Source organism: Suricata suricatta, chromosome 8, assembly GCF_006229205.1.
Source record: "Suricata suricatta isolate VVHF042 chromosome 8, meerkat_22Aug2017_6uvM2_HiC, whole genome shotgun sequence".
In the NCBI taxonomy this organism is placed as follows: Eukaryota; Metazoa; Chordata; class Mammalia; order Carnivora; family Herpestidae; genus Suricata; species Suricata suricatta.
This window is the reverse complement of record NC_043707.1, coordinates 40,279,217-40,302,821: the sequence shown is the minus strand read 5'-3', so window position 1 is coordinate 40,302,821 and position 23,605 is coordinate 40,279,217. Positions and strand designations below refer to the sequence as shown.

Genomic DNA, 23,605 nt, shown 5'->3' with positions numbered 1-23,605 from the left:
CAAGTTTTTTTATATGTTTTCCTTCCTCCACTTGTTACAATTTGTACCACTTCTAATAAAACAAACTAAAATGAGAAAATAAAAACCCTGAAACCTAACGGTTTGCGGAGTCTTTAAACAGTAACTTTGGTAATCCTGCCACTGGTCGGGGATGGCGGAACTCATGGAGCTTCTTTAACACACTCTAGGCCACGCCTACGTTGCCCGGCCTCTCACGTGTGCCCTGGACGGCTCTCCTTGGACGCATGCGTACTTGCCCGAGTTTTCCTGGCCTTGGAGAGGCGCTCAGAGCCTTTCGATTTGACCCCGGCAGGCTACCGTCGTGGGGACCGGAACGGCACCTGAGGTTTGCTTCCGGCCGACTCTTTTGCTTCCCTTTCCCTCCCTCCCTCACGCTTCTTCCCCTCCCCCTGCTCCCTTTTCCTTACGGTTTCGTTCTTCCCCATCGAGGCCGACCCCAGAGTCTCGAGTCTGGGATCTGGTTGGTGAAGAACTGTTGTAGCTGGAAGCAGGGAGGTGTGGGAACTACTGTTAATTAAGGTATTTAGAGACCAGGGGTACGTCTGGAATGTTTTGTTTGTGGGAGGAGGATGGGCGAGGGTGGGAAGGAAGTGTTCCCCGGGAGGCGAGCGAGGGCGGGGTTGAGCTGGGTGTGCGGGGTGGGTGGGACGCCCCCCCAGAAAGGGTAGCGTGGAGGTGGGGCGGTGTGTGGGCACCGGAAAGATGGAGGCGGTGAGGACCGGCCTTGGGGTTGCACGGCATTCTGGCATCAGTTTTGCTTTAACCGTTTGCTCAAAAGAGCACTTAACACCCATGCTTGGGGTACTTGGAATGGAGTTTTTAGATAGCCACGTTTTTTCCCCCAGATTGCTATAATTTTCCTCTACTTTCGGGAAACTTCCTTGCTTTTGTATGCCTAAGTGTTAATAGACTTTAAAAAGTCAATTTCCACATGGAAGCAAGGTAATGTAAAGCGACCAAGTAATTGAAGAGAAAAGAATGAATTAATGAGTTATAAACCAACACCCCGCTCCTCCAAGTGGAGATATTTGTTCAAATTAGGCATAGCATGAAACAAAGATTTATCTCTTTAGTCAGTTAAAGGAACACAGGTCACAGAAATAGCTTCTTCAGCAAATGGGTTCTCTTCGGTTTCCTAAAACATTATTTTCGGTAGCTTCCTGTTGCATATGTTTTCCATGCCCTCACACTTTTAAATTTTATCCAGGCCCATGGTCTATAGGGTAAGAACGCTTACACTGTCTTAGTATCAGATACAGGAGAATGGACAGAGAGAGAACACAGAATGAAACCTAACTGTATTTGAATAAGAAGTGGTAGTGCAGGAATGAGCTTTAGGGGACTGCACGTTGATGGCTACAATAATTTCAAAGGTGATCGCAGTTTTCTGTTCCACATAGAGGACAGCAGCATGTCCTCCATACCTGGGTGCTTTGGTTTGGACGCAGCCGCGGCTGCAGTGGAGTCTGATGAGATCGCAGAGCTGCAGCAAGCAGTGGTGGAGGAGCTGGGTATCTCAATGGAGGAACTAAGGCAGTTCATTGATGAGGAACTGGAGAAGATGGACTGTGTGCAGCAGCGTAAGAGGCAACTTGCGGAGTTGGAGACGTGGGTAATACAGAAGGAATCCGAGGTGGCCCATGTCGATCAGCTCTTTGATGATGCATCCAGGTGAGGACTATGTGGAAAATCGGAAATCTACCCCCTTGGCAGACATTTTATGAGTATAATTGTTCGTGATCTTGTGCCAGGCGTGTTATACTTTACAAGATACAGATATGTGGGACCTTTCTGTTTCTCAAAGGTTAGGGTCAAAAATCTGACCTCATGGGGCGCTCTGGGTGACTCAGTCACTTGGCGTCTGACTCTTGATTTCGGCCCAGGTCATCATCTCTTAATTTGTGGGATTCGGTCCCGGCCTGGCATTGGGCTCCTCGTCGATGGTGTGAACCGACTTGGGATTCATTCTCTCTCTCTCTCTCTGCCTCCACCCTGTGCCCTGTCTCTCTTTGTTTCAAAATAAATAAAGAAAGAAACATTTACAAAGATCTGACCTTACCACCACCCGTGTATGTAGAATATTCGCCTGTCAGAAGAGCCATATCTGGTCAGCACTAGGGAGGCCAGGTCTTCAGTTTGTCCCCTTCTCTCCCTCATATGCTGCTTCAGAGCAGCTGCATCGTTTTCTTAGTGGGGTGATCTGGGGAGTGAGGGTTGTGAATCGTTGCTGTCTTATGAAACTGTGGAGCACAAGCCCTGTATCTACTCAGAAATCTCCAGAAGATTTGTGTCTAGTGCCTTAGTTGTCACTTAGGACACATTTTCAGATAGCAAAGTAAATGATGAGATAGGGTTGAAAGGACTGTGCTTTGGGGTTATTTTGGATTTTTGAGGACCTAGTCTGAAACCACTATTTAAACATTTTTCTATGAGAAAAGTATTTTATTATTTTTTTTAATTTAAAAAAAATTTTTAATGGTTTTTACTTATTTTTGAGAGACCAAGAGAGGCAGCGCGAACGGGGAGGATCAGAGAGAGAGGGAGACACAATCCGAAGACAGGCTCCAGGCTCTGAGCTAGCTGTCAGCACAGAGCCTGACACGAGGCTCGAACCCACGAACCACGAGATCATGACCTGAGCCGAAGCCGGACGCTTAACTGACTGAGCCACCCAGGCACCCCCTAATGTTTATTTTTGAGAGAGAACGCATGCAGGCACACAGGGGATGGGCAAAGAGGGAGACACAGAATCCGAAGCAGGCCCCAGGCTCCAAGCTGTCAGTCAGCACAGAGCCCAGTGCAGGGCTCGAACTCACAAACCCTGAGATCATGTCCTGAGCTGAAGTCGGATGCTTAACCCACTGAGCCACCCAGGTGCCTCGAGGAAAGCATTTTAAATTATAAATGGAGACACTTTGGAATACGGCCTGTTTAAATTGAGGTCAGTGTATACTTAAATATATATAAATTCTTATGGCTTTTATACCTATTTCCACTGGCTTTTGACCTTTTCTACATGTGTTCCAATATTAGGGCAGTGACTAACTGTGAGTCTTTGGTGAAGGACTTTTATTCCAAACTGGGACTACAGTACCGGGACAGTAGCTCTGAGGATGAAGCTTCCCGGCCTACAGAAATAATTGAGATTCCTGATGAAGATGATGATGTCCTCAGTATTGATTCAGGTAAGAGATAGGCTCTGGGTAGGAAAATCTCAGGATTGAAACTGAACCACAGGAAGATAAAAGAAGAAGAGAGCAAAAGTTGTTGTAACTCCGTATTCCAAACTGTTGAACTTCTCTGTTACTGAAAGAGATAGAGCATTATTAGTATCACAGATGTCCTCTACATCCTTTCCCCATTTTGTGTAACCTCTATTCTGAATTCCCTTCCTTTTGTTTATAGGTGGCATTACCTAAAACAGTAGATTGTTCAGTTTTGTCTATTTTTGAGGGATTTTTAACATATAATTTACAGACTATAAAATTTACCCAATTAAAGTTTGAGTTTTGGTAAATTTATACAGTAGTGCAATCTTTACCACAATCCGGTTTTAGAGCACTTGGATTACCCCAAAAAGATCTTTTGTACCTGTTTGTCTGCATTCTCCATTTTCATTCCCAGGCAACCACTGATCTGCTTACTTTGTGCCTCTTCTAGAAATTTCATTTAAAGAGAATCACTATTTGTTGTCTTTTGTATCTGGCTTCTGTCACTTAGCAAAATGTTTTTGAGTTTAATCCATGTTGTTGCATGTATCCGTAGTTTGCTCCTTTTTTTTTTCTGAATAATATTCCAGTTTATGGATATACCACATGTTTTTATCTATTCTTTAATTGATAAGTATTTGGGTTGTTTCCAGTTTGGGGATATTATGAGTCATGCTGCCATGGACATCTGTGTATGTGCTTACATGGACATTATGTTTCATGTCTCTTGGATATTCCACCTAGGAGTAGAATTATTAGGTCTTAGGATAAGTGTACATTTGAGTTTTTAAGAAACTATTGTACTGTCTTCAAAAGTGGCTGTACCATTCTACATTCCCACTAGCAAAGCGTGAGGGTTCTAGTTTCTTTACATCCTTCTTGGTGCTTGGTATTGTCAGTCTTTTATTACAGCTTTTCCAGTGTGAGTGTAGTATCGAATTGTGATTGTAGTATGCATTTCCCTAAGGAAAGTGAGCATCTTTTCACATATTTAACTTACCAGATGTGTTTATTCTTTGGGGAAACATCCATTCACATCTTGAGGCTTTTCTTTTTTTTTTTTAATTGCATTGTTGTTTTATTAGAGAACCACTCTCTTTAACTTAGAGAACTCATGCTTTAGGTACAATTCATTTATCAGATATATTTTATTTTATTTTAATTTTTTTTAATGTTTCATTTTATTTTTGATACAGAGAGAGACAGAGCATGAGAGGGGGAGGGGCAGAGAGAGAAGGAGACACAGAACCGGAAGCAGGCTCCAGGCTCTGAGCTAGCTGTCCGCACAGAGCCTGACGCAGGGCTCGAACCCAGGAACGTGAGATCTGACCTGAGCCGAAGCCGGAGGCTTAACCGACTGAGCCACCCAGGCGCCCCTCAGATATATTTTAGAAACACTCTCTCTCAAACGTAGTCTTTTCATTTTCTTAATGGTGTCTTTTAAGAGTAATAATTCTCAAGGTAGAGGTTGAGCATGGTTGGGTTGTTTATTTTGCTTAGGGCTATCAGTTTTTCTGTCACTGTTTGTTGAAAAGACTACCGTTTTCTGCCCTTGTCAAAGATCAACTGGCCACGTGTTTGAGGGTCTATTTCTGGATTCTGTTTTGTCACATTGATCTAAATAATCTGTTTTTATACCAGCACTACACGGCTTTTATTACTGTAGTTTCAGTGGTAAATATTAAAATCACCTAATGAAAGTGCTCCAAACTTATTTGTATTTCATATGACTTTGAAATAAATTGTGGAATCGGTTTGTCAGTTTCTGTCAAGAACGTTTTTTAAAACCTATTAGGATTTTTAATAGGAACTATATTGAATCTAAAGGCCAGTTTGGGGAGCATTACCTTTTTAGCAAATAGTCTTCTAGTACATTAACATGGTACGTTTGTCCTAAGTGTTTTATTCCTTTTAATGCTAATCTGAATAAGATTACTTAATTTCATTTTAGGATTGTTTGTTGCTAAGATATGAAAATATAGTTGATTTTTGTGTTTAATCTTGTAGCCTATGATCTTATTAAGCTCATTTATTAGTTTTAGGAGATTTTTGGGGATCCCTGGGGATTTTCTATATATTAGGTCATGCTGTCTGCAAAAAAAATCGATTTTACTTCTTTCTTTCTAATCTAAATGTCTTTTATTTCTTTTTTATTGCCTTATTGTACACACTAGAACTTCGAGTAGTGTTGAATAAAAATTTGAGGGTAGACGTCCTTTCCTTGCTTCTGACCTTAGGGAGAAGCGTTTAGTCTTTAGGCATTAATTATAATGTGAGCTGTAAGGTTTTTGTAGAAATTGCTTCTTCTTCCTAGATACTTTGTCAGGTTGAAAGAAGTTACTTCTGTTCTGTATTGGATTTGTTAATATTTTGTTAAGAATTTTTGCATCTGGTGCTCCTGGCTGGCTCAGTTGGTTAAGTCTGGTTCTTGATTTTGGCTTAGACTGTGATCTCACGGTTCATGAGTTCAAGCCCTTCATTGGGCTCTACCTTGAAAGGGAGCCTGCTTGGGAGCTCTCTCACTCTCTGCCCTTCCCCAGCTCACACTCTCTCTCAAAATAAATAAATAAATAAATAAACAAACAAACTAACTTAAAAAAAAAAGAAGAGTAATTCTGTGGAAGACTTTAAAAAAAAGGAGAATTTTTGCACCTGTGGTCATGAGGACTGTAGGTTTTACTTTTATTATGATTTGGCTTTTTGGCTTTGATATTATGGGCCTTATAAAGATGAGTTGGGAAATGTTCCCACTGCTGAATTTGTGTGAAATAGTATTATTTCTTCCTTAAATGTTTGATAAATTCAGCAGTGAGACCATCTTTAACTGGGCCTTTCTTTCTGGATAAATTTTTTTTTAATAAGCTTTTTAGTTTGGAATAGTTTTTTGTTTTGTTTTAATTTATTTATTTTTGAGAGAGAAAGACAGAGTTTGAGCCGGGGAGGGACAGAGAGAGAGGGGGGAAAACACAGAATCTGAAGCAGGCTCCTGGCTCTGAGCTGTCAGCATAGAGCCTGACATGGAGCTCAAAATGGGGAACCACAAGATCATGACCTGAGCTGAAATCAGATGCCCAACCGACTGCACCCCAGTTTAGAATAGTTTTATGTTTTTGCATAAATTGTGAAAGTAATGCAGAGAGTTCCTGCATACTTTCTACCAGTTTCTTCTAATGTTAGTATTTTTTTTATGTTTATTTATTTTGAGAGAAAACGTGTGCATGTGCACAAGTGGGAGAGAACCAGAGAGAGGAGAGAGAGAATTCCAAGCATGCTCTGTGCTGTTAGCTCAGAGCCCAACTCAGGTCTCAGTCTCTTGAACCATGAGATTATGACCTGAGTCAAAATCAAGAGTCAGACTAAGACACCCAGACAACCCTAATGTTAGTGTTTTGTTACCATGATACATTGGCCAAAACTAAGAAGCAAACATGGGTGCATTACTTTTATCTAAACTCCACACTTTGGATTTCTGGGCTTTTCCCATTCCAGGATCCAGTCCAGGACACCACATTGAATTTATTATGGGAAGGCTTTTAATTACTAATTAAATTTCTTTACCCAATATGCCCATTTGGATTTTCTATTACTTCTCAAGTCAGTTTTGTTAATTTGTATCTTTCTAGGAATTTTTCCATTTCATTAAGTTGTCTAAATTATTGCCATAAAGTTCATAGTATTCCCTTATGATTCTTTTGAATTTCTGTAGGTTCTGTAGTAATGTCCCTTCTTTCATTCCTGATATTGGTTATTTGTTTCTCTTTATTGACCTTGGTTAATCTAGCTGAAGGATTGTGGGTTTTTTGCTCTTTTTTAAGGAACCAGTTTTTGTGTTCATTAATTTATTTTTCTCTACTGTTTTCCTGGTTTTTTTTGTTACACTGATTTCTACTCTGATCTTTATTATTTTCTTCCTTCCACATACTTGGGTTTGATTTGCTCTTTTTTTTTCTAGTTTTTTATAAAGAAAACAGATTATTGATTTAGTTTTAGATCTTCTTTCCTTTTTTTAACGTTTTATTTATTTTTGACACAGAGGCAGACAGAGCATGAGAGGAGGAGGGGCAGAGAAACAGGGAGATACAGAATCCAAAGCAGTCTCCAGGCCCTGAGCTGTCAGCACAGAGCCCAACGCAGGGCTCAAACCCATGAACGTGAGATCATGATCTGAGCCGAAGTCGGAGGTTTAACCGACTGAGCCACCCATGTGTCCCTCTTCTGTCCTTTCTAATATAAACATTTAAAATTGTAAATTTCCCTTTAAGCATTGCTTTACTACATCTCATAAATTTTATATGTTGCATTTTCATTTTTTAATTTATGTTTTAATTTTTTTAATGTTTTATTTATTTTTGAGACAAAGAGCATGAGAGGGGTAGGGGCAGAGAGACAGAGAGACACAGAATCCAAAGCAGGCTTCAGACTCTGAGCTGTGAGCACAGAGCCCGATGCAGGACTCGAACCCACAAACGTGAGATCATGACCTGAGCTGAAGTCAGAAGCCCAACCAACTGAGCCACGCAGGCGCCCCTGATTTATATTTTAGAGAGAAAATGTGAGTGGGGGAAAGGACCAAAAAGAGAGGGAGAGAGAGAAAAATCCCAAGCAGACTCTATGCTTAGCACAGAGCCCAACACTGGGCTTGATCCCATGACCCTAGGATCATAATCTGAGCTGAAATCAAGTGTCATACACTCAACTGACTGAGCAACCCTGGCTCTCCATATTTTCATTTTCCTTTAACTCATAATTTTTAATTTCCTTTGTGATTTTTCTTTGACCAATGATTTATTCCAAGTATTTAGGAATTTCCCAGATTTCATTCTGTTGTGACTTTTTTATTTAATACAGTTTTGGTCAGAAAATATACTTTGTATTATTTTAATCCTTTTAAATGTATTTAAGTGGTTTTTTTTTTAATTTTTTTTTTAATGTTTTTATTTTTGAGAGACTGAGAGTGTGAGCAGGGGAGGGTCAGAGAGAAAGGGAGATACAGAATCTGAAGCAGGCTCCAGGCTCTGAGCTAGCTGTCAGCACAGAGCCCGACGCAGGGTTCGAACCCACGAACAGTGAGGTCATGACCTGAGCTGAAGCTGGACGCTCAGCCGACTGAGCCACCCAGGCACCCTCTTTAAGTGTTTTTAATGGCCTAGCATATTATCTGTCCTAGAAAATGATCCGTGTATGCTTGAAAAGAATTTCTATTCTGCTGCTGTTGGATTGAATATTTTATAAATGTTGGTTAGGGTATGTTGGCTGATAGTGCTGTTCAAGTCTTCTATGTCCTTATCAATTGTCTGGTTGTTTTAACAATTACTTGGAGGGGCGCCTGGGTGGCTCAGTCAGTTAGGAGGCCGACTTCGGCTCAGGTCATTATCTTGCGGGTTATGAGTTTGAGCCCCACGTCAGGCTCTGTGCTGACAGCTCGGAGCCACAGAGCTTGGAGTCTGCTTCAGATTCTGTGTCTCCTTCTCTCTCTGCCCCTCCCCTGCTCTTTCTCTGTCTCATAATAATAAATAAACGTTAAAAAACTTTAGAAAGAAAGCAAAGCAATTACTTGGAAAGGAGTTTTGAAATCTTGAACTAAAATTGTTGACTTGTTTGTCATTTCAGTTCTTACCATTTTTGCTTCCTATATTTTGGTACTCTGTTTATTCATTTACAGTTACATTTTTTTACTATTATAAGATACCTTTTTGTGTCTCAAGTGAAATCCTTTATCTTAAGTCTGTTTTGTCAAATCCTAGTGTATCATTTCTGTTTCTGTTATGATTACTGTTTGCATGTTGTGTTTTCTTTTTATTTAAAATCTTTATCTTTGAGTTTAGTGTATCTCTTGTATACAGTGTAGTTAGAGCTTGTCTCTATTTTTTTTTTTAATGTATGTTTATTTGTGAGAGAGAGAGAGGAGACATAGAATCTGAAGCAGGCTCCAGGCCCTGAGCTGTCAGCACAGAGCCTGATGTGGGGCTTTGAACCCACAAACCATGAGATCATGACCTGAGCTAAAGTCAGACACTTAACCGGCTGAGCCACCCAGGTGCCCCAGACCTTGTCTTTTTTTAATCCATTCTCACAGTTTCTGCCTTTTTAATTAGTAGTGAGTCCATTCACAGTCGATTTGAATCCATATGGGTGGATTTATATCGCCATTTTGATTTTATATTTATCTGCTCTTTACTGCTTTCTTTGTGTCAAATATTTCAGTGAATCATTTTAATTCCTCGATATATATGTATTATTATTTTGGCTTTTAAAAAAAGTGCATGTTTATCTGGTCACTAACTACTATAAGTTAATACTGATTTAATTCTGGTAAAATATAGCAGCTTTGTACCAGTATAGCTCCATTCACACTCTCTTCTTGGGTGGTACTCTTACCAAATACACTGCATCTACATATGTGTAAAGCCAACAATTTTGTGTTATAATTATTGCCAAGAGTAATCTTAGTTTTGAAGAAAAGAGAAAAATATGTAATGACCCAGATGTTTACATTTCCATTCCTCTTCATTCCTTCCTATGGATCAGAGTTATTATCTGATGTCATCCTTTTCCATCAGAAAAATTTCCTTTAATATTTCTTGTAGTTCTGGGGCACCTGGGTGGCTCATTAGGTTAAATGTCCAATTCTTGATTTTGGCTCAGGGTATGATCGCATTTGTGAGTTCAAGCCGTGTCAGGCCCTGTACCAAGAGCACAGAGTCTGCTTGGCATTCTCTCTCCCTCTCTCTCTGCCCCTCCCGCCCCCCAAATAAATAAATATTTAAAAACATATTTCTTGTAGTTCTGCTAAAAGTCAGTTCTCTTCGTTTATCTGGGATATAACATTCTTGGTTCACTATTCTTTTGGCATCTCGAATATGCCATTTCCGTGCCTTCTGGCCTCCATGATTTCTGATGGAAAGTCAGGTGAATATGTTGTGCCCTCGATGTAAGTCATTTTTGTTTTACTTTTTAAGATTTTCTCTTTTTATTTTAGTAGTTTGAGTAGGTTGTGTCTAGGTATAATTCTCTCTGTGTTTGTCGTATTTTGAGATTCATAGAACTTGGACCTGTAGATTCACATTTTTCATCAAATTTAGAAGTGTTTCAGTCATTATTTCTTCACTAGCCCTTTCTCCCTCCCCTTGCCTCCTGAGATCCTCATTACATGTATGGCAGCATGCTTCATATTGACCCACAAGTCTCTGAGGAACTGTTGATTTTTCTTCAGTCTTCTTTTTGTGCTTTGGATGGGGCAATTTCTCTATATAGGTATCTGTTAGTTTACCTATTCTTCTGCTATTTAAAATTTGCTTTTGTAGCCTCTCTAGTGAATGCAGTAAAACCTTGGATTGTGAGAGTAACCTGGTCCTCGAGTGTTCCGCAAGACAAGCACACATTTCTAACATATTAACGTAATAAGCAAGCTGTGTCTTGCAGTATGAGTAGTATATAACACTGAACGTCACATGATCACAACTGAGTCGTGCTGTTTCTCTCTCTCACTGCGGGATTGTGGGCCTTCCATCAGTGCAATCTCACATTTCTGCGAAATCCTCAAAAGGAGGCCTTGGAAAGGTTTCTTGTTAAAGTTGTACAAAAAGAAAAAGATTCCATTGAGCCAATAGATAGCAGTGATTCCAATAGTGACAGTGAAAATCGTCCTACACAATAACCCTCCTCTCTCTTGTCTCCCTCACACCAGCCATGAAGGTTTTCAAAGGTAAGTGCAGGTTAATTTGTTTATTTTTCTTTGTATTTTGTTATTTTGTATTCAGTATTGTAATAATTTTTATATGAATATTTTTGGGTGATGGAACGAATCCTCTGAATTGCCATTATTTCTTATGGGGAAATTTGCTTTGATATACAAGTGCTTTGGATTATAAGCATGTTTCTGGAATGATTTATGCTCAGAAACCAAGGTTTTACTGTATTTCATTCCAGATTTTATAATTTCCACCCTGGAATTTCCATTTGCTTCTTTTTATAGTCAAGTCTTTTGTTTACCAAGTATTAGCATATTTTCCTTTAAATCGTTGAATGTAATTTCCTTTAGCTCTTTGAGCATTTATAAATCCAATACCTAGGCCTATGTGGCAAGTCAGTTTCCACTGCCAGGGGTTTGTTCCCTGGGTATAGGGCATACTTTCCTGTTTCTTTGAATGTTTCATTTTTATTGTTGAAAGTTGCACACTTTTAAGTTCTCTTTCTTATGCTGCCAACTCTGTCTTCCTTGTAGTGTAGAGCTGATGTCCCTGCTTGGTTTTTAAAATTTGAACTGTGTGTATATTAGCTAGGCTTCTTACTTTTCCCCCCTTTTTTACATATTTTAGCCATTGAGTTTTACAGAAGTATAGAGAATGCATTCATAGTTGCATCTAGTTCTCAAGTCTCCCATGGGTTTCCTGTATCTTTACCATATGTGCATAGTTCAGCAGTCACCCACAGATTCATATATATAAGTGTACATATATAATTCTATATACTTTGGTTTGGCTCCTAACAATTGCTCTTCTCCTTTTTTGGCATAGTTTAGCAAGTGTGTTTTACGGCGCTATAGACACTGCATTCAGAATTGCATCTAGTTCTCAGGTTTTCATGGATTCTCCTGGGTCATCTTTTCTGTATGTGCATAGTTTAGCAGTCACTCAAGAATGTACAGAGAATTTTTCTAAGCCTGTCTATGGCTGTCTCATTTTCAGGATCTCCTTATTAAATTTCTGGCCGGTTTGCTGCTCACCCTACACAAGAGTTGCAACTTTGGTCTTGTTGAAGCCGCTCGCTGTCATGGCCAGCGCCTCCATGGTCAAGCCGTGGTTGCCACTCACCACACAGGGACGCAGGGAGTGGAGTAGGAATGGGAGCTGCCCCAGGCAAGAGGTCCACAGACTTCTCTTTCTTACCAGGATTTAAGTGGTTTTTCAGAAACAAATACTTTCAATTAATTCTTTGCCTTTGGTCAGTTTCCGGTGCCCTGAATTGATTGTTTTTAACAATTTTTTATACTTGTTTTCTGTGTAGAGGACTCATCCATATCACTATTCTCATCACTATTATCAGAAGTGCCATAGTTTTGCCTTTTTTTTTAACTGCAGAAGTGGAATCATTCATAGGGTATGCATTCCTCAGTCATTTCTTTAACATCTTGCTGACGTGTGATGTTTAGCTTAGGAACTACCACAGTATAGTATTCCATCCTGTGAATATGACACAATGTATCTCTTCTCCTGTCAGTTGTCCTTGCATTTGTTTTCAATTCAAATAATGCTCAAAATATTCTTGTAGGTGATTCCTAATCCACATATGCAAGAATCTTTCTAAATTTTGGCAGTCTTACTAAAATATTTTAAGAGAGGAGTTGCAAGTTCTTAGGATATGGACATTTTAACATTACTAGATAAGTAATGGCCAGTTTTCCAAAGTGGTTGTACCAATTTATAACTACCCAATGATGAGAGTATCCTGTGCTATGCATACTTGACAACACTTGGTAGTGTGATTTTTAAATTTTATTTCCCTATTGATGAACTTGAGAATCTTTCATGTGTTTGTGAGTCATCTGTAGTTTTTGTTTGAAATGTCTGTTTATGTCTCTTGTTTGCTTAGTGATCGTTGCCATTACTAATCCTATGCAGTTACGTGTTGCAGATATCATTCTCAGCTTATAGTTTATCTTTATTTGTTATGTTGTTGATAAACAGATGTTACAGTTTAGGATTTTTTTTTCATGGTCACTGTGTATTATATCCTTTCTGCCCTGAGGCTTTATTATAAAGGTCATTTATGTTGCCTTTGAAAGTTTCATAGTTTTACCTGTCACATTTAAGTCTTTAATTCAACTGGAATTGGGGCGCCTGGGTGGCTCAGTTGGTTAAGCCTCCGACTTCGGCTCAGGTCATGATCTCAACGTTCGTGGGTTCAGGCCCCGCGTCAGGCTCTGTGCTGACAGCTCAGAGCCTGGAGCCTGTTTGTGATTCTGTGTCTCCCTCTTTCTCTGCCCCTGCCTGCTCATGCTCTGTCTCTCTCTGTGTCAAAAATAAATAAAACATTAATTCAACTGGAATTTATTTTTTGTGTAGAATTTGAAGTAAAGATCCAAATTTTCCCCCATATGTTATTAATCATTTTTTGAGCTGAAATGAATCTCTTCTTACTGGTTTACATTGTCTACACTATCATAAATTATTTCCAGGGGCACCTGCGTGGCTCAGTCAGTTAAGCATCCCACTCTTGATTTTGGCTCAGGTCCTGATCTCATGGTTCGTAAGTTCAAGCCCTGTGTCAGACTCGTAATGACAATGTGGAGCCTTCTTGGGATTCTCTGTCTCCTCTCTTTCCTTCTCTGTCTCTCTCTCTCTCTCTCTCTCTCTCTCTCTCAGGCAAATAAATAAACATTAAAAAAAATAAGTTTCATATGTATTGGTTTCTGAACTTTTTGTTCGTTTTCATTGGTCTGTCTTTTTTTTTCCTATCTCAGTTCTGTATTATGTGTAACTGGACTTTATTAGTTTCTATATCTGTTAACTCCAGTCACCTTCCTTTGTTGTTATCTTTACGTTTGTCTTGGTTCTTTTTACCTTTTGTGCTTATATTTGTATTTGAGACTCAGCATGCTATGTTCTCCACTCCCTCCCTGCCAAAAAACTGTTGAAATTATTAAAAGGTCAGTTTAGGAATAGCTGATACTTTCATGTTATTTATTTGTTCTACATAAAAATAATTTGTTTAGACCTTCATATTTTTCAGTAAAGTTGATGGTTGCACAACAGTATGAATAAACTTAATACTACTGAACTGTACTCTTAAAAATGATTAAGGTGGTGTGTATTTTATATTATGTATATTTTACCACAACAAAAAAAAATGGGGATATAAAGAATCAGATTTATAGGTACTAAGAGGGAATACCTTCCTAGATATTTGAGGTATAAGGATAAAAAGCAACATAAAAACTGCATGTTGAAGGTGAGTAAAAGAATAGAGAGAAAAAAGAGTACATATTTACATTTATCTTTGGCTGCAAAAGAAACTGCTAATATAGTTGTTTCTGGGGAGAGTAACTAGAAGCAGGAGAATGAGGGAGATTTATTTTTTACTGTGTGTTCTTTAAATAATGTTTGAGTTTTTTACCACATGAATACTTCTAAGGTGCACTTAAATACAAAGGCCCAGCAAGATTAAGAACTGTCCTTCCTGAAATATAGGACGTGTTTTTTGAAGCCTTTTATAATTGTGGGAGGTCTGTATTCACAGCTCTTTGAGGAATGCACAGGAATGTCTGTTTTCTCCAAGGTTGAGTTCATATCCAATAAATTACTAACTATCCTAACTTTTAAAACTTAATGTATCTTTAGCAGTCTCCTGTTAGTGAAGATTCTTTATGAACCTCATTTGCAGATGGACAGTTTAGTTAACTATTTTTTTTTAATTTTTTTAACGTTTTATTTATTTTTGATACAGAGAGAGACAGAGCATGAGAGGCGGGGGGCAGAGAGAGAAGGAGACACAGAACCGGAAGCAGGCTCCAGGCTCTGAGCTAGCTCTCAGCACAGAGCCTGACGCAGGGCTCGAACCCAGGAACGTGAGATCTGACCTGAGCCGAAGCCGGAGGCTTAACCGACTGAGCCACCCAGGCGCCCTTAACTATTTTTTTTAAGTGAACATTGTTCTTAGGACATTTATGTTGCTTTCCGTTTTTATTTATTTTTTTAATGTTTATTTTTGAGAGAGAGACAGAGTGCGAGCAGGGGAGGGGCACAGAGAGAGAGAGACAGAGATTCTGAAGTAGGCTACAGGCTCTGAGATGTCAGCACAGAGCCCTATATGGGGCTTGAACTCACGAATCAAGAGGTCATGACCTGAGTTGAAGTCAGATGCTTAACCAACTAAGCCACCTAGGCGCCCCTTTCTGTTTTTAATTTTAATTTTTTTTTTGCTGCCTTTTTTTCCTATTTTTATTGAGATATATTTGACATATAACATTGTATTAATTTAAGGTGTGAAACAGTGATTTGATTCTATATGTAAATTGTTTTCCATTTTTATCTATTTATTTTAAGTTTATTCATTTTGAGAGAGAACACACACGTGCAAGAGCATGAATGGGGGAGGGGCAGAAAGAGGCGAGAGAGAGAGAGAGAGAAAGAGAGAGAATATCCCAGCAGATTCCACACTGTCAACCCAGAGCCCATGGGTCTCAAACCCATGAACTGTGAGATCAGATGCTTAACAGACTGAGCCACCCAGGCACTCCTGCTTTCCATTTTTAAGTATGTTATAAATCTCTAAATTGGCACTAATTCAGTAACCACTGTGCACATGTGACTGTTTAAGTTGTGTGAAATGTGAAGGATCTGATATTTTCCAGAATATACTAAGAACTGTTGGGATGCCCAGTGGCTCAGTTAGTTAATGTCCAACTCTTAATTTTGATTCAGGTTATGATCTCACAGTTCATGGAATCCAGCCTTCCACTGGGCTCTGGGCTAACAGCACAGAACCTGCTTGGGATTCTCTCTCTCTTTCTCTATCAAAATAAATAAACTTAAAAAACAAAAAAAGAACTGTTACAACTCAAAAATAAAAAAAGGCAACCCAGTTACAAAATGGGCAAGATATTTGAATAGTATTTCTTCAAATAAGATTTGTAAATAACCAATAAATATTTGGAAAGATGCTTGACATTATTAGTCATTAAGGAAATGCAAGTCAGAACCACTCTATACTAATTAAGATTGCTGTAATAAAAAAGAGAGACAGTAACAAGTGTTGATGAGTGTGGAGAAATTGGAATCCTCTATATTGCCTGTGGGATTATAAAATGGTACAGCCACTTTGAAGTCTCTCAGTTCCTCAAAAGGTTAAACAGTATGACCCTGCGGTTCCAGTCCTAGCTATCTACTCAAGAGAAATGATAACTTACGGCCATATAAAAACGCCTATACAAATGTCCAAATCCGCATTATTCATAATAGCCAAAGAGTGGAGACAACCCAAATGTCTATCAGTTGGTGAACGTATAGACAAAATGTGGCATATTCATACAATGGAATATTATTCACGTATAAAAAGGAATGAATTTCACGTGATGAGCCACATATATTATGATTCCACTTCTATGACATGTCCGGAATAGACAAATCCATAGAGACAGAAAGTAGACTAGTGGTTGCTGGCAGTTGGGGGGAAGGTTGAATGGGGAATTACTGTTAATGGGTGTTTTAATCACCCCAGAAAGAAACCCCATACTCATTCATTAGTTAGTTTTGTTTTGGGGATGATAAAAATTTTCTGGAATTAGGTAGTATCAATAGCTGTACAACAACTTTGTGAATATACTGAAAACCACTGAATTAAACATTTTTAAAAGCATACATTTTATGGTATGTGAATAATCTGAATTTTTAAAATTTTTAAATAAAATCTACTTTTTCTCTTGGACTAGCTACATTTCATGTGCATAATAGCCAAATGTTAACAAATTTAACAGTGCAACATAGAACATTATCACAGCAGGAAGTTCTATTGGACAGCACCACTCAAGAATAAACACTTTTGCTTCATTCATTGACCACATCTCATTTGTCAGATCATTCAGATAATCCATAAGCAAATAGTTGTTTAAAAAATTTAAATATGACGGCACCTGGTTGGCTCATTCAGTAGAGTGTGCAACTCTTGATCTCAGGGTCATGAGTTTAAGCCCCACATTGAGCATGGAGCCTATTTTAAAAAAGAAAAATTAAATATGCAGCAAAAAAACAAAATCCTGTAGATTACCACCACATGTCCCCATACTTTATCCCCAGGTAAGTACTGTCACCTACTTGCTGTCTTTCTGGACCATTTAGTACTTTTACATGTATATTTATATATTTAGTTGTCATTTGTTATTAGGAATGCTTCTGTGATCATGTTTTTAAGTAGCTTAGTTACTAACTTCTTGGAAATTCTTATGTATAAGTCTTTTACATTCCTTAGAGGTTTTCTCATTCATAGGTGATGCTGGGAGCAGGACACCCAAAGACCAGAAGGTGAGTTGGGACGGGAAAGGTAAAGGTGAGAGGTAAGAATATGAAAACGGGAGAAACTTCTGGCCTGACCAGTCACTTCAGCCATCAACACGGTCATCCACTCTGTAATCAGCCCTGTGGGTTCCAGTCCTTGAATGGATGCAGAAGAAGCTACTTAGAGATGCGTGCGCAAATCCTGTATGAATGTAGATCTCGGTGGTAATTAGCTAGGTGACATTAACCAAGGAAGGCTCCCTAAGGCTGATTTCTGAACCAGATTTATAAGAAAGGGTAGTTAAGCTTGCAAGTATAGCTCATTTTATTTTGTTTTTTTGAAAGACAAGTTCTTATTCTCAAGTCTAACCCGTGCAATTTTTTTTAATTAAAAAAAATATATTTGAGAGAGAGAAAACATATGCACAGGGTGGGGGAGGGGCAGAGAGAAGAGATAGGTGGGGCTCTGTCTCAGGAACTATGAGGTCATGCCCTAAGCCAAAATCAGGCATCGGACGCTTTACCGACTGGGCCACCCAGGCGTCTTTAACCCATGCTATTTTAAAACTTCTTTCCCTCATCCTCTTTCTTACAGCTCCGTGAGGCCATGGCTGCCTTAAGAAAGTCAGCTCAGGATGTCCAGAAGTTCATGGATGCTGTCAACAAAAAGAGCAGCTCCCAAGATCTGCATAAAGGTTAGGGTCAGGAGGTCCCTCGGTGTTGGTGGCGGTGTGAATTCCTGCAGAGGCTTCATGGATAACTGGCTTTGATTCAGCTTCTCAGAGTCCCCATCTCTATGGGGTTCTTTAAAATATTTTTTCTTTTTTTCATTTTATTTATTTTAGAGTGTGTAAGCTGGGGAGAGGGGTATGAGGGGGTTGGAGAGAAAGAGAATCTTAATCAGGTTCCATGCTCAGCACGGAGCCTGATGCAGGGCTTGCTCCCCGTACCCTGGGATCATGACCTGAGCTGAAATCAACACTTGGACATTCAACTGACTGAGGTGCCAGGCGCCTCTCTCTTGGGTTCTTTAAACATGAAAGGTTTTCCTTGTTGCCTGTTTAAGTCTTTTGTCTGCTGATTTTCCAATATGTGGTGGCTTTATCCAAATACCTTTCTTAGCTCCATGGTCAGGACTACTTCTAGAAGGAGATTAGAAGAGAGCAACTCCGGGGCGCCTGGGTACTCAGTCGGTTAAGCATCCAACTTTGACTCAGGTCATGATCTTGTGGTTCACAAGTTCAAGCCCTACATCACACTCTGTGCTGACAGCTCAGAGCCTGGAGCCTGCTCCAGATTCTGTGTCTCCCTCTCTCTCTGACGCCCTCCTGCTCATTCTCTGTCTCTCTCTCAAAAAAAAAAAAAAAAAAAAAAATGGCAACTCAAAATCTTATAAAGAGGTCTGAGGAAAGCTTTGTTGAATGGGGCTCTTATTAGATCCCCTGCAGGAAAACATTTTATAAACACTATTTAGCCTTTAATGAGTGTAATTAATATTGTTAATGAAGAGCTGGAAACACTTGGTTAACGTCGTGAGATATTCTTGAATTACATGTGAATTTCAATTTTTTTGCAATTTTTTTCTGTTAGCGTAAATAGTTGAGTCGTCTGTGACTTCTTGTGTCTGCCCAAGAGAACAGCACAAGTGATCAGGATCGTTGATTACCCATCTTCCCTAGTTACTATACTATACCCTCTTTACTTTTCCGTTCACTTCCCCAGTCTGCCCTGTCTCCCTGTCTCTTGAGAACAACTTGGCTCTCTTCCATAGGAACCTTGAGTCAGATGTCTGGAGAACTCAGCAAAGACGGTGACCTTATAGTCAGCATGCGCATCCTGGGCAAGAAGAGAACTAAGACCTGGCACAAAGGCACCCTTATTGCCATCCAGACGGTTGGTATGTTCAAGCTGGAAGAGCTAATGAAAGGCAACCTGCAGGTCTCCATTGCTGATGGCTTCTTTTCCCCACAGCCTTGCCTTTTGTCTCCCATGTGGCAGTCATATTTACATGGAAACCGATGGTTTCTAAAGATTTGTGTTTATCTTTTCCTTTTACTCAGGACCAGGAAAGAAGTACAAGGTGAAATTCGACAACAAAGGGAAGAGTCTGCTGTCAGGGAACCATATTGCCTATGATTACCACCCTCCTGCTGACAAGCTGTTTGTGGGCAGTCGAGTGGTGGCCAAGTACAAGGATGGGAATCAGGTCTGGCTCTATGCTGGCATTGTAGCTGAGACACCAAACGTCAAAAACAAGCTCAGGTACCTGGACAGAGAATTGTAAATAGAGTGAAGGCCAGGAGAGTGACTATTCAACCATAGTCAGATCTCATGGTTAGCTTATGTGTTTAGTCCCCAGTGGCCAGAAACCCTTGCTTTCTTTGCCACAGGAGTCATGTAGGTGATTCTTCCTTCTTTGTTTTTGATTTTTTTCTCCAGGAGAAAACCTGGGGGGAAACTAGGAGAGGCCTCAAGATTGTTTAGTGGTTAGGATAATAAGAAGGAAGGGGAGACTAAGTGGTATGAGCAGAGTAAGAACCTGATAGTGGAACAAGGATAAATAACCTTTGGAAAAGTGGAGATAAGTTGGTTAAATTGAGGGAGAATTCCTAACCCTTGAAAGGTTGGATAATAGGAAGAGAGTAGTAGACTGGAACATCTTCCCAGGAATGTGTCCTATTTGTGATCAAGAGCAGCAACTGTGATGATTTCTGTAGGTCATGTTCGATATCAGAACCCCTGATCTTTCTACTGTCATCTTCCTTACAGGTTTCTCATTTTCTTTGATGATGGGTATGCTTCCTATGTCACACAATCGGAACTGTATCCCATTTGCCGGCCATGTGAGTGTCTCTCCTTTCTTTCTGCGTTCCATCCATTTCCTCCTCCACTGTGTATTTCTCAAGATAATCATTTGCAAAGCCCTGATACTTTTGGTGCTTTCATCTCAAAGAGCATACATTTGGTTAACGTCCTTTGAGAGATACAGTTCTGTTTGTTCATCTCTAGTGTTCTGGGTCTTTGTAGCTAAAGAGTAGGACACTGAGAGATCACGACTGACCTTCAGGGGAGGCTCATATTGTGGCAGGCAGGTTTTGATTTCATTTCTAAGTGATTGCCAAGAGTTGCTTCTTTCCTAGTCTCATGCCTTGCCTAACATTTGTATAAATTTATAGTTCGCGTACTGCTTTCCGTAGAGGGTATGTTCGCTGTGGGCTTCACGCCGCCCTCTACACTCATGTCTCTGGCTCAGGAACAAACTGTTACACGGCAGTTATCTAAATTACAGAAGAGTCAGCTAACGCTGCCTGTGTTTCCACATGACAGGGCAGTAAATGCATGTAGCCTGACAGAATGAGAAGGAAGCACAAATTTTTTTTAATCAATTTCGTGATGCCGCCTGATCTACCTCTTGACTTGTATCAAGTTAGCAAGAATTTCCACTTGAATTTTCCTTTTTTTTTTTTTAAGATTTTATTTATTTAGAGAGAGTGAGTGGGGAAGGGGCAGATAGAGGGAGAGAGAGAAAATCCCAAGCTGTCCACACAGAGTCTGATGTAGGGGATTGAACTCACAAACCATGAGATCATGACTTGAGCCCAAACCACAAATCAGATGCTTAACTGAGTGAGCCATGCAGGTGTCCATCCACTTGAATTATCCCAAACAAAACATCCATTTTTATGAAATGAGTGACTCACCTCTATTTGCCTATTGCTTACTTATATTTACTTGTTCTGTGTGTGCCATTTACTCAGGTTCAGTACTTTCAGGTGGTCTTGGTTTTGCTTCCCTTGAGGTTATGTTTTTTTCATTTATTTTTTCTCACCCTCCCAACTTGAAAAATACCCAACATCTCCTTGCCAACCATTCATTTTTTTCTTATCAAGACATGCCCTGGGGCATGTGGCTGGCTCACTGGGTTTAAAGATGACTTTAAAAAAAAAAAAAAGCCTTGACGTCTCTCAGCCCTCTTTCTTCCGTGGGACAGTGAAGAAGACTTGGGAGGACATAGAAGACATTTCCTGCCGAGACTTCATAGAGGAGTACATCACGGCCTACCCCAATCGCCCTATGGTGCTTCTCAAGAGCGGCCAGCTTATCAAGACCGAGTGGGAAGGCACGTGGTGGAAGTCTCGGGTCGAGGAGGTGGACGGCAGCCTCGTCAGGATCCTCTTCCTGGTACTGTTTTGGAGGCAAGGGTCAGGGTGGCATGGGGGAGCAGAGAGGCAGTAATCAGGATGATTTTGGAGTCCTCCCATCTGTTCTCACTGTTTTGGGTCAAATTTTACTCTGTCCTTTTTTATGTCTCTGTGATGGTCATGGAAAATTAATTCCCTGAAATTAATGATGATGCAACTGCATGTTGGTTTGGTTTTCTCTTTCTAAGGATACTCATATGATCCTTAGATACGGGAGAATACTCGTAGTGTACATAAGCACTCGGAGGGCGCCCGTCGTGCATGAGGGGACATGGGAGGACACTTGGAGTGTACACGAGCACACAGGCAGCAGTGCGACTTGTCCAGTATCAGGGTCTTGGTGGCATAGACAAAAAGGAGGCCTCGAGGAATTAGGGGTTGATGAGCTTTCAAGGCCTGGGTTAGCTCTGGCTCTTCTGTACCCATCTTCTTTTCCCCTCTCCTGCTTTTCTTAGAGCAGAGTCCTTTTTGTTCCTAAGGCCTTACAATCCGTGCCATACTTTTATAGTCAATATAAACACCTGTCTCTCCTATCATTTCTTAAGTAAGGAGTATATGTTTTTCCTTTTTGTACTCCTGATGGCTGTCTTGGAGCCCAGGACGTAAGTTTATTGGCAAGATTGGGAACTGGGGACTCATCAGAGAGGTTTCCTTCAAGGAGGTACATGGAAGCATATTCTCCACAGACGGCAGGATAGATTCCACCCTTTAATCCGTTTCCCTCTGTCCCTCACTCCTCCCGATCCCCTAGGATGACAAAAGATGTGAATGGATCTATCGGGGCTCTACACGGCTGGAGCCCATGTTCAGCATGAAGACGTCTTCAGCCTCTGCACTGGAGAAGAAGCAAGGAGGACCGCTCAGGACACGTCCAAATATGGGTACGTCCTGAAGGATCCCCTGGGGGAGGACAGAAATGGACAAAGCAGCAAAGGAGATTCCGTACGATGGCCAGGAGGATGACACTGCTGGCTGCTGGAAACAGGACCTGTGCCCTGAGTTGTTTCTGGTAGTGCTGCCTGCACACGTCGTGGCTCCTGTTCCTTCTAAATGACCCCATAAGGATCTGAAACAACGAATGGGCTTCGGTTAGGGGTAGAAGTGCTAGTAGTTGCCTCTGTTATCCACACGAGACTTATCTGCCATTTACGTTATCCATGGTCCTTTTTTAAAGCCCAAACTGTTTTTGTTTTTACATGTTCTGGTCTACTTTCTGGTTGGTTCTTCCTGATAACATTCATTGCTCAAAGAATGTATTTAAAAGTGTTCACTGAAGTGTAATGACTAATGTAAGTCATTTGGGGCAGGAAGATAAAGTCTTATTATTTGAGTCAAAGCCAGCCTATGCCAGTATTTTCACTCCTTGGTGTAAATCATGAGAACCAAGGGTCTTAACACTTATTCAGAATGTTCCTGCTTATAAATTGAGAACGTGGGTGTGTCAGTATATATGACGCAGCTTTCATCTTCGGTGGTTAATATCCTTTTCCCTACATAGGTGCTGTGAGGAGCAAAGGCCCTGTGGTCCAGTACACCCAGGACTTGACCGGTACTGCGACCCAGTTCAAGCCAACGGAGCCCCCACAGCCTACAGCCCCTCCTGCTCCCCCTGCCCCGCCTGCCCCACCTGCCCCACCTGCTCCCCCTCTGTCCCCACAGGCAGGTGACAATGAGTGAGTGATATTCTTTCTTGTTGGCTAGTTTCTTTCATATTGCATTTTCTGTTTCCTTTACTGTATGTTGTCTGCTCTCCTAGCAGCTTGGAAAACCAGCTGGCCCAGTCTCGGAAGCAGGTAGCCAAAAAGAGCACATCCTTCCGGCCAGGATCTGTGGGCTCTGGTCACTCCTCCCCTACGTCTCCTGCACTCAGTGAAAATGTTCCTGCTGGGAAAGCTGGGAGCAACCAGACATATAGGTGAGGGACTCTCAGGCCCTCCGGGGTTGGGGGGTGGGGGGAGGTGGCTGTGGAGACTGGCGGTCACTGGCTCCAAGGGGCGTACTTAAGGTTATGATGGCGAGGAGTTTGAACTTGAAAAAAAAGCTTTAACCTGTGAAGTTGCCAAGAGACAGAATGTAAAATAATTGAATTAGGAACTAAGTGCCCAGAAATAGGGAATCACTAGAAAGTCATTTGTGAAAACCTATCACTGAATGTGGTATCATCGTCAACACAATAGAAGGA

The 23,605-nt window shown here is 40.6% G+C and overlaps 1 protein-coding gene across 8 annotated transcripts in view; it reads left to right on the top strand.

Annotated features, from left to right (window-relative positions):
- The first annotated feature begins 257 nt into the window (after nucleotides 1–257).
- SETDB1 (SET domain bifurcated histone lysine methyltransferase 1) overlaps nucleotides 258–23,605 on the top strand; it is a 34,521-nt gene continuing 11,173 nt past the window's right edge. For 2 of the 8 annotated variants that reach the window (XM_029949576.1, XM_029949571.1), the window contains exons 1-13: nucleotides 367–540; nucleotides 1,422–1,692; nucleotides 3,055–3,206; nucleotides 10,918–10,935; nucleotides 17,214–17,248; nucleotides 17,817–17,916; nucleotides 18,993–19,118; nucleotides 19,282–19,483; nucleotides 19,991–20,064; nucleotides 21,213–21,403; nucleotides 22,175–22,304; nucleotides 22,922–23,096; nucleotides 23,180–23,338. In XM_029949576.1, coding sequence (XP_029805436.1) covers nucleotides 1,433–1,692; nucleotides 3,055–3,206; nucleotides 10,918–10,935; nucleotides 17,214–17,248; nucleotides 17,817–17,916; nucleotides 18,993–19,118; nucleotides 19,282–19,483; nucleotides 19,991–20,064; nucleotides 21,213–21,403; nucleotides 22,175–22,304; nucleotides 22,922–23,096; nucleotides 23,180–23,338 — 1,622 coding nt within the window. In that variant the 5' untranslated portion in view covers nucleotides 367–540; nucleotides 1,422–1,432. Of the gene's footprint in view, nucleotides 347–366; nucleotides 541–1,421; nucleotides 1,693–3,054; nucleotides 3,207–10,917; nucleotides 10,936–17,213; nucleotides 17,249–17,816; nucleotides 17,917–18,992; nucleotides 19,119–19,281; nucleotides 19,484–19,990; nucleotides 20,065–21,212; nucleotides 21,404–22,174; nucleotides 22,305–22,921; nucleotides 23,097–23,179; nucleotides 23,339–23,605 lie in introns of those variants that run through there. The other 6 variants (XM_029949575.1, XM_029949579.1, XM_029949572.1 and 3 more) reach the window with 5 other exon arrangements.